The sequence below is a fragment of the Kryptolebias marmoratus genome, linkage group LG3 (assembly GCF_001649575.2).
Source record: "Kryptolebias marmoratus isolate JLee-2015 linkage group LG3, ASM164957v2, whole genome shotgun sequence".
NCBI classification, from domain to species: domain Eukaryota; kingdom Metazoa; phylum Chordata; class Actinopteri; order Cyprinodontiformes; family Rivulidae; genus Kryptolebias; species Kryptolebias marmoratus.
In genome coordinates this window covers 20,307,631-20,318,113 of record NC_051432.1, presented here as the reverse complement: position 1 = coordinate 20,318,113, position 10,483 = coordinate 20,307,631, and the positions used below count along the sequence as shown (strand labels likewise).

General features: G+C 38.0%; 2 protein-coding genes across 2 annotated transcripts; both read left to right on the top strand.

Annotated features, from left to right (window-relative positions):
- Positions 1 to 782: 782 nt before the first annotated feature.
- Positions 783 to 4,707, top strand: LOC108247204 (beta-2-glycoprotein 1). The gene is made up of 8 exons (XM_017435152.2): positions 783 to 909; positions 1,032 to 1,211; positions 1,772 to 1,868; positions 1,975 to 2,051; positions 2,208 to 2,393; positions 2,494 to 2,673; positions 4,026 to 4,223; positions 4,456 to 4,707. The coding sequence occupies exons 1-8, from the start codon at positions 840 to 842 to the stop codon at positions 4,563 to 4,565; spliced, it is 1,098 nt and encodes a 365-aa protein (XP_017290641.1). The 5' UTR covers positions 783 to 839; the 3' UTR covers positions 4,566 to 4,707.
- A 1,359-nt stretch (positions 4,708 to 6,066) lies between these two features.
- Positions 6,067 to 10,301, top strand: LOC108247220 (beta-2-glycoprotein 1). The gene is made up of 8 exons (XM_017435180.3): positions 6,067 to 6,210; positions 6,497 to 6,673; positions 7,082 to 7,178; positions 7,341 to 7,417; positions 8,109 to 8,297; positions 8,957 to 9,136; positions 9,467 to 9,664; positions 10,035 to 10,301. Exons 1-8 carry the CDS (start codon positions 6,135 to 6,137, stop codon positions 10,097 to 10,099), a joined length of 1,059 nt encoding a protein of 352 aa, XP_017290669.1. The 5' UTR covers positions 6,067 to 6,134; the 3' UTR covers positions 10,100 to 10,301.
- The last annotated feature ends 182 nt before the right edge of the window (positions 10,302 to 10,483 follow it).

The window sequence follows — 10,483 nt, the reverse complement described above, 5'->3', positions numbered from 1 at the left end:
CCAAAATGTTTGTATTTCGTTTGAACTTTAAACTTTGGCCACAGTTGTGCAGTGTGTGCAGAGCAGCTGCATGTGTTTGATAGTATTTGCTGAACTTAAAAGTTTGAAAAAAAATTTCCTTGTTTCACTTGGCTTCTGTTTGTCGTTTATGTTGTTTTAGATTCTATATTTTTATCACAGTAACTGAACGTGTTGTTGCTGTTTGTTCTGTTTGTGTCATTTATTATTTTTTGTAAAGAAAAGAATCATTTTTTTTCTCCCATAATCTTGATTAAATGCACTTGCAATATGTTAAACTAACAACAATAACAAAATAGTAATAATAAAATTGTAAAAAAGAAACAAATTTTAGGTTTGGGTTCTTTTCAGACACTGGTCCCTAACTGCATCATATCATTGCTGGTAATCAGATTAAATTAAATCAGTGGTTTGTTGGATAATTTTGATTATTTCATTTCTGAAGAATACAATGCCGTTTTTTTTTTTCAATTAAATATTTATTGAAATGCTGCATAAATTAATGCCTTCTTTATACCCAAGGACCAAACTGCCTGTTTTCCTAAACGACATGCAGTCGAACCATTTTGCGTTTTCGGTAAATTTCTTTCTGCACTTCGGGAAACACCATGGCACGTGATCCTGCTTGTCTGCTGTTTGCTCCTGTACCAAATCAAAGTCTTCAATCAGCTTTAGATAAACGTGTTTGTATGCGGGACTCGTGACCTTTGTGCCAGATCAATAAAAGCTAAAACTGGCCTTTGATTGGAGGAGAGCATCTCTGTCCCATCAGCCGGTGGCTCTTATCCAGCAGCTCCCTCCCCACCCAGAAACAGGAGACGATGGCTCCAACGCTGGCTTTGCTGCTTTTCGGCCTTTCGGCTTTATGCACAACTGTGACATCTGCAAAGGGTAAAGCTGAACATATTACCTTTTGTAATTCTGCATCAAATGAACTTCTTGTGCTTCTGACATAGTGCTGCACAGTTTCCCACCACTTTAGCTGCTGTCTTATTTTCCCTTTGTGAACACAGTTTGTGGCCGTCCTCCAGTCCCTGATGGAGTCGATACTTCGTCTCTGAAACGCGTGTTTGAGGTCGGGGAAGAGGTGTCCCTCACGTGCGAACAGGGGTACTTGTCCTCGACAGCCACATCTTCCAGAATAACCTGCATGGCTGGGGGACAATGGACAGAGTCAAATCTGGCATGTGCCCGTGAGTTCAGATTGTGGTTTTAATTTTATTTTTTAACCTCGTCGCTGGTGTCTTACGAAACAATAATAGTATGCAGAAAGTAGGTGAAAAGACTGACTTTGAAATATAATGTTTGTGGTGAAAAAAAAAGAAAAGTGCTGCTGTGTTTCTTTGTTCCTTACAGTTTTGAGGGGAATCGGATTGTTGAGCTGTAAAGTTTTACTTCAACCTGTCTGGTTTGATTGTCACCTAACCGGGTTCAAATATTGCTCCGTCTGCTTGTTTCCTACTGATAATTAGATAATTAGATTTGTTCATTAAGTAGGAAAAATCACGACTGACGAAAATATAAATAAAAGCATGCTTTGCAGTGTCACAAACCACAACCTAATATGAAGGTTAAACTGTTCAAGCTCTGAAGGAAAAGACAATAATCAGCTAAAACACTTTAAATGGGAGCAAGAATCAGTAACTTAGGACATTTTCTTTTCCCTGTTGGTTGTCCAGCAGACATGTAATAATGTTATGCAACCTACAAAAGACGTTTTCTGTGCTGTGACCTTTTTTTCCCCCCTCTGCAGCCAAGATGTGTCCGATTCCCCGACCTCTGCAGCCGTTTGCGATGGGGAGGACAGAGGCTCCATTTCGAAGTGTCCTAAACTACACGTGTGATGACGGGTAAAAGTGGAGAGAAGCAAAATTCACCTCTAAACTAATCATTAGAGATTATGTGTACAGGACTGCGCCGCAATAATATACCTTTTTGGTCCATTTTGTTCATTAGGTATGTCCTTCTAGGAGCCAATGAGAGCAGGTGTTTGCATGATGGCACCTGGAGTCATCCACCTCCTCTCTGCAAAGGTGCAGCAGAAATACAAGAACGTAGTGCTGAATAGAAAACAAGCACGGCCTTCTATGAAGAGCAGTTTGTAGCACATTATTGTGCGCTGCAGTTGAATTTGTTTCTTTATGTTCCTGCAGTTCTTAGTAAACAGAGGTTTTCTTTTGAACACACAGCTGTGAACTGTCCCCTCCCCAAGCCACCGAGAGATGGGAGAATCGTCCACGACAAAGCTGTCATGGGAACCACAACCATTTACGGACAAGGCTGGACGTATGAGTGCAATCCACCTAAAGCGCCAAGTTTTGAGAGAGGGTCCTGCAAGGCCGACGGAACGACGACTGAGCCACCAATATGTCGAGGTTTGCAGAGATGTGATGCACAAAACTGACATCATCTGGATGGTTTTAGGTGTAAGGACACGTGTGCTTTCACCCCCTTCTGTCGCTGCCTGTTTGTCAGAGGTGAGCTGCTCCGTCCCGACGAACGTACGGAACGGCATCATCACGTTTGCTGTGATGAGACAACACGGGTACAAGGAGAAGGTGAAGTACGCCTGCAATGAGCACTACACTCTGGAAGGCGACGCTGAGATCCATTGTCAGAACACAGGAAACTGGTCATCGAAGCCCGTCTGCAGGGGTAAGTCACGGGGAAATCTGAGCGGTGCTTTGTCTGTGAAAAATGCAGCGTGTCTGCTGAGGGCTAACTGGCTTCCCTGAAGTCTGCTGAAAAAACTGAAGCCTTTATCACAGCTACAAGGAGCAGAACGCAAGCTAAAAGCTAAAAAACTGATTGTAGCTTAAAATTAAAATGAACAAAAGACTAGCTAAAAGCTAGAACAAGCAAAACAGTAACTGAAGAGTAAATGAAACAGAACACTAGCTAAAAATAGCTTAAAAAAAAGGCAGGTAAAAGGAGCAAAACAGTAGCCAAAAGCAACAAAATGTTAACTAAGAGCTAAAGTAGCAAAGGTCTAGCTAAAAGCTAGAAAAAGCAAAAAAGTAAATAAAGACTAAATGAAACCGAACACTAGTTAAAAGCTAAAGTAGCAAACACTAGCTAAAAGGTAAAAGTAGCAAATTGCTAGCTAGAAGCTAAACATATGAAAAGGCTAGCTAAAAATAGCAAAAGGTTAGCTAAAAAGCTAAAGTAGTGAAAGTCTAGCTTAAAGTTATAGAGGTGAAAGTCTAGCTAAAAGCTAAAAGTAACAAATGCTAACTAAAAGACAAAAATAGAGCAAATACACTGAAACAAATTTCAAAGAAAACAATGTTTCTGAAGGAACTGAAGAGATTTCAGTGTATGTTTATGGGGAACATATTTGTATATAAAGTAAAATATTTTTTAAATTATTAAAGTTACTGTTGTGGCAGCAATAAATGAATTTCCAGGCACTGTCAGATGAAATCACTCAAGCAGGTTTATTTATATAATGTGCACAGAATATAGAGAGCAGTTCTGAACAGGGACGCTCCAAATCAAAGCTCTGGTTCTCCCAATCAACATAGGTGCTTTTATTAAAGATATTGAAATACTGGACCAGAAGGAGGAGTTAGTCAGTCTGGTTCCCAAGGGAAGAAAATTCAACATCACTTCTATAAACAAGTTCATTCTGTGAGAACCCATGGGACTTGGAACAGAATTCATAACATTATCAGGACTTATAAACAACAGGTGTTACCCTATAGTAAATTCTGCCATTACATTACGAAAAACAAAAAGTCAAAGCACCCATCTCTATGAATGTTTTGATATATGAAGTTAAAGTAGTACAAAGTATGTAAAAGTAGATTGACAGACAAAAAGAAACCCAGATCTTACTTCGGGCTCGATGCTTATATTATATTACTATCAAGGATTTGCATGAAAGTCTCCAGTTTCCAGACACTTAAAAGACATAAAAATACATATTTTATATCCGTTTCCTTTCCACATCATGTATTTGTGATGTCTGATGAAGGCATTTCACCCAAGTTTGTTTTTCCACGCAGCTCCCTGCACGGTTGGCATTAAACGAGGACGCATCTTCTACAACGCCAAGAAGATCTGGATCGAAGACCTGAAACCCAACAGAGTGCTCCACGGAGAGCACGTCGTCTTCTACTGTAAGAATAAAGCTGAGAAGTGTGGCTACCCTGTGGCCAGCACCTGCAACGACGGAAACCTCCCCCTCCCAGAATGCTTTGAGGGTGAGTTCCTCCCAGCTTTATAAATTATGTTAAATGCTGTAGTAGTTATATTAGCCAGGCAGGGAGACCTATAGTTTGGGCAAAATTTACACACATGATTAGCATGTTTTAAAGATTTTTTTTTGTATTAAGGAACAAAATGAATCAAACAGATTGCTGGTGTCTCCATGGTAAGACGTGTTGTTATTATTAAACTATGTAACACATTTCTTTGTTTCTCTCTTTTTTTTAGAACCGGGCAAAATAGAGTACAACTTAAAGGCTAAAAGTCTTCCATCAGAGATCAGAACGTGCGCCACATCGCCGACTGCAAGGCCAACAAGCTCTGCGAGCGCTTCGTGATCAACTGAACGATGAAATAAGAGGATAATGTGCTGAGGCAGAGCCCACGTTTGTTTGTCGTTTTCAGTTTGCAATAAAAATCACAGAAAAGTATTTTGTGTTACATATCTGAATTACAAAATAAAGATACCTGTTACAACAACATGAGAAATTATGTAATTAAAATGATTTATTTATAGAATTATCCATGGTAACAATTTACATAATATTTACTGTGAAAACAGAAAGGCTATATGTTGATTAAAATTTACTCACTTCTTTCTCACAAGAGGTGCTAAAGTCAGACCTCGGGTGGCTGTTAGTGGATTATTATTATTACATTGTTAAACATCTATGATGTTATTTCATGTGTTTGAAGGATTTTAAGCTGTAAGGTCATCACTGCAGGTTTAAATATTTGAAAATCCAGCGTCACAATTGTTACCATTAAAAAGTAACTTCAAGTACTTAGTTCCATTACTTTAATAAAGCTTTTGAAAGAGTTACACTACAGAAACATTTTAGATGAAGTAACTTGTAATTGTAACTCATTACATTTTCAAAGTAACCCTCCCATCCCTGTATTAGGTGTATATTTACAGTCAACCTGATTTAAGATGGCTGCCACAGCTAGTTGGCCTCAGCAAACACAAATAGTTGCTATAACTCAGTCATTTATACAGATATTTAGCTCAAATCTGGTGTGGTAGTAGCTGATAGTTACCCCCAACACATACTGCAAGTGCTAACAGATCATGTGAGATCTTTGTTGAAAACTTTGGCACCAACCATGTTTGTCTGTTAGCAAAATAAATCATAAACCATTGGACAGATTGTCAAAAAACGCAAGGTGTTCATCTACACCTCATTAACTTTTGAAAGTCAACCTGATGAAAGATGGCCACCACAGCTAATCAGCCTCAGCCAACATGAGTTAAACGTTGGTGTGGTGGTAGCTGAGAGTCATCCCACACACAGTCAGTAGGCAATATGCATTCCTTCAAGGGATGCTAGTTTTATTATATAGAAGATTATCATGAGTGCAAATAAACTAAATGAATGTAATTCCTGAAATAAGATACATTTATTGAAACATTTCATATGAAAGTAACTTTTACATTTGACTTCTGCTGCAAACATCCAGCTCTCATGTCGCAGCAACAAAGAAATATCTTCACTAAGAGTGCAGAAAATTGTTGTAATTTAAACATTTTACCCAACATAAACAACACATACAACTGTAGAAAGTTACGGGTTGATAAGATAAGACCTGTATGCCACAGTGCTGGCTGTTAAAAGTCACGAGACTGAAACAAGCTGCTGTTTTTATCTTTAATGGTCCACATGAAGGAAACAAATACAAATATATTCCTGTTGTTTCATGACATTTTAGCAGTATGTGAAAGGCCTCTCCCTGAGGTTTTCATTTCCAGTAAAATTGAGAGAACATTACTTCATGCTGCTCTTATCTGTTTACTTTTAGAGAAACACAAACAGCTGTGAAAAGGGGCAAAGAATCGGGATCTGAAGCAGATCCCTCCGGAGGGAACAAAGGAGCGTCTGGACTTTTCTACAAAAAGAAAAATAATCATGGAACGAGTGAAGACTTTATTTCTGCTGAGCTCGTTTCTGCTTTTGACGACTGTAGCATCTCAACATTCTAATGGTATTGTTGTATTTTTATACATTTTCACATAACTTTACTTCTATTACTGTTTTTATAGTTTAAACTAAAATCCATCTCTGTGTATTTGTTTTCAAAAGAGTACTCTGTACCGATTCTGTTTAAAGCACCACAATTTAAAGCAATATGTGTTGTATTCTGCTTCTTTGTATTCTGTGAATATTCCCATAAAGTCTGCAATAAATTTTGTCTGAATAATATAAGTCTTTTCTAGTCGATCTGACAATGTGTACACAATGTTTTAATAAAAATCCTTGTTCATGTGCAGTTTGTTCCAGACCTCAGCTGGAAGGTAACATTGAGCTGACTGGGATCCAGAGGTTCTTCAGCCCCGGTGTGGAGTTACCGCTGGCCTGTCAGCAGGGATATACTCCCGTGTCGGGCCCTCGCAAGATTGTTTGCACAGTCAGCGGAGAGTGGACAAAAACCAAGTTCAAGTGCATGCGTGCGTCTCCGTTATTCGAGAAAGAAGTTCCTTTTTACTGGTTATCTTGTGGGAAATAATGCAAAATGTCTGCATCATTTTAGTTATATTAACTATTATTCTTAATGGGTTTTTTGTTGTACTTTTTTGTTTGTTAAATTGTCCTTTTTATGCGATTTTAGAAGATCTTCATACGATTATTACTCGTAAAATGAGTCATTCTGTAGCATTACAAACTTATTATATAGGATAATGAATTCAAATCTATACCTTTTATGCTTAAAACTTTGCAGGTAATCTGTTATTTTGTGGTGAGTCATTAGAAAAAGCACAGCTTGCTCGCAACTACTGTGATATAAATACGTTACTTATAGTTTGCATTGTTCAACCAATTCACTAAACCTACTTGCTCTTTTTTTTTTCTTGCAGCAAAGGAATGTCCCTATCCCGATGTGGTTGTCAATGGAGACATGTTCTACGAGGATACAGTTTACCAGAGCGTGATCAACTACACTTGCAATAAAGGGTAAAGAAAATATTTTTAAATGTTATTTTGGCACATGTCTTCCTGGTATTATTATAAAACAGCATTGTGTATGTGTAAACAAAAGAAAAAAAAACATCTTGTGAGATAATGATATGTCAGAATATATTTTGTCAGCTAGCTAAACATTCTGGTTCTGAACAGATATATATTGACTGGAGCCAGTTCTGCAGTGTGCCAAGCCAACGGAACATGGAGTACATCTGCACCACTGTGCATACGTATGTCATCTGTCTTAATATCCAACAAACACACCAAATATGTGATATTTATATTTATAGGTAATTTATTTTGAAATAAAAACAGAAAAAATTAAAGACCTAGCATCCACCACCCTTCATGCCACAGATTTAAACTCATCTTCTGGTGAGAAATGACAGAATTGTAGCTGTTTTGGTCAAACTTTGAAAATCAAGTTCATAATATATATTAGGGATCACTATCAGCTACTACCTCACCAAGTTTAAACTCAATACCTGTAGAATTGGCTGAGTTATAACCATTTGTGTGTGTGTGTGTGTGTGTGTGTGTGTTTTAAGGTCGGCTGGCTGTGGCAGCCATCTTGAATTTGATTGACAGTTGTAATTGTGCATTTAATAATTACTTTCTGTAAGTCTCATTAAAATTTGACCAGATATTTTGGGAACAGTGAGGTGTGTGTGTACACAAACAGGTAGAGATGCTAAAAAGCTTAAAGATGTTTTTGAAGTTTTTCTTTCAAGACACTTAAATTTAAAAAAAGCAAAAAAAAAAAAAAAAAAAAATTACTGGCTTGCTTACAACTTCCTCTTTCAATTCTAATTTAAATAAATGTAAAAATGCAAGGGTACTCAGAAACTATGAAGAATGAAAACAAAACAGTGGAGTATAATGAAATATATGCTAATTGTCATGTTTTGTCTCTCCTGTTAGCCGTAGCCTGTGGTCTGGCTCCAATCCCTCAGTTTGGAATGGTCATTTACGAGAGGAGGGTCAGAGGAAAAACAACTGATTACGGCCTCACGGCAACGTACGCCTGTCTGCCTCCGTACGCACTTTTTGGAAAGGCCACCGCAGAGTGCACCCTCCAGGGCACCTGGACCGAGACGCCTGAATGTCGAGGTGAAAGTCAAATTTAATTCCTTTAAATGGGGCCAGTTCACAGCAAACGTTAGGGGGTTACAGAAAGAAAATGCTCGAGACAAAGTAAATCACACAATCAAGTCCTTGTTGAATTTGATAGTCAGGTTGAACTTTGTTGTTTCTATAAAAGATCATTTCATAAAATATTATTCAACAAAATGCTGAACTGCTTCAAATCTTCAGTTTTAGTAAGTCTGTTGTAAGATTCTTAGATATGTTTTCTTGTGTGGACATCCTAATAATAATCTTGAGTCCAGCCTAAAGGTAATTTAATACACAATACTCTGAGACAGGATGTTCCTAATTTTGGCAACGCAGTACAGGAGAAAGACCTGCTTTATGTGGGGTTAGAAGGTGAAAAATAACTCTAAGGCTCCTCAGTATATCAACACAGACCAAAATAATGTCATAAACAAATCAAATAATTACAGATTAGTGCTTTAAAAAAACAGTATACGTGATTTTGACTGAATTGCACTTCGCAGAACTGAAAGGCAAAAACCTCCTTGATTATAAATATTAAAGCTGTTTTAATCTTGTGATGTGATGCACTTTAACTTCATGCACTTTGTGCAAAGAAATGGGGAAAACATACAAAGAAATTCTCACAAGAATGAGCCAAATTTGTTCTCCTGCAGTGGTGACGTGCCCTCCTCCAGATAGCATTGAAAGAGGCTACATGTCCGAGAGTGAGAGGAGGGAGTTCAGCTACATGGAGAGAGTCAAATACGACTGCCAAGGTGACTACGTGATCGAGGGGAACACTGAGATCGTTTGCCAGGAGAACGGGAGGTGGTCTGACATGCCATCCTGCAAAGGTGGGGGCGATTTTACAGCTTTTTAACACAACACCACCTGATGGTAGCGAGTTTGCCTTATCAATCTTTGTGTATTTTCTAAAAGCAGTTCCAGTTTGAGGGTAAATTCCTTCCTGTTTTTGTTCTTGAGCGCATGTTACTTTTGTTTACGGTCAATTTCTAATGCTTTGACTCATTAGTATTCCTTTCTCGCTGGTCTCGATTGTATTTTCTTCATATATTGTGCGGCATCACGCACAGTTAGTTTGCGTAGGCCAGTGTTCAAACACGCACACGTTCCTCAGACACTGTTTGCTTTTTCTCCTTTTTGTTTGTCTGTTTTACTCACAGCTCCTTGTACGGTTGGCATCGAGAGAGGAAGAATATTATATAAAGGACGAAAAATGTGGATCGAAGACTTCCAACCCAACACTGTCTTACACAAAGAAGTCGTCTCAGTGTACTGCATGAACAAAGCCAGGAAATGCGGTTATGCTCTGTCAACACAGTGCATCGACGGAGCTCTGAAAATCCCAGAATGCTTTGAGGGTAATGCGCGTTTTATTGCACTTTTTCTTTTGTTGCTCCTCAAAACTCACAGTCAAACTGAAACTGTAAGGAATGGGGGGGGGGGATGTTAAATCTTGATAATAGGAAACTCAATATTTTCTTTCCCATGAATTTTCTTTTTTCATTTTATTGTGAAAAAGCAGAAATGGTTTAAGCAAGTTAAACCTTTTATAGGCCGAAACAAAGAGAGAGAGAATAAAAATAGGCTTTCAATAGATTTCTCACGTCTGAAGCAGATAACGATCCCTAGTTAATTGACCCTCTGGTCAGACTTAATTCTGCATTTTTCAGCTGTTTATAGCAACAGTAAAATGTGTTAACTTGCTGTGTTTTTGTTGTGTTTTTACAGAACCCAGCTCGACTGACTACAACCTTCATTCGAATTCGCTTCCATCAGAGATTGAACAGTGCTGAAGCGGTCACAGATTCCTCTTCTGATGAGACCACAGCAGAATGGAAGAAATCACTTCTACCTATTATAATGGTTTCACTTAACTTTTTTTGTTGTTGTTATTGTTCTTTTATATGAAACAACATAAATTTAGCAACCATTACCTTCTTGGACCACTTGTTTTCAATTGATTCACTGAGGGAATAAACTTTTAATGCACTGATACCATCTATGATAAAGACTATGTTTTATTTTGGGTTTTTGTAATAAATACAATGAGCCTAGCAGAACATGGTGAAAGACGAAGACCCAAAAGCAGAACTGAGCAGAGTAACTTAAATTATTTGGTATGTATACCACTCAAAAAAGAAGCAAAAGCGATGAGAAAACCAATAACATCATGTTTA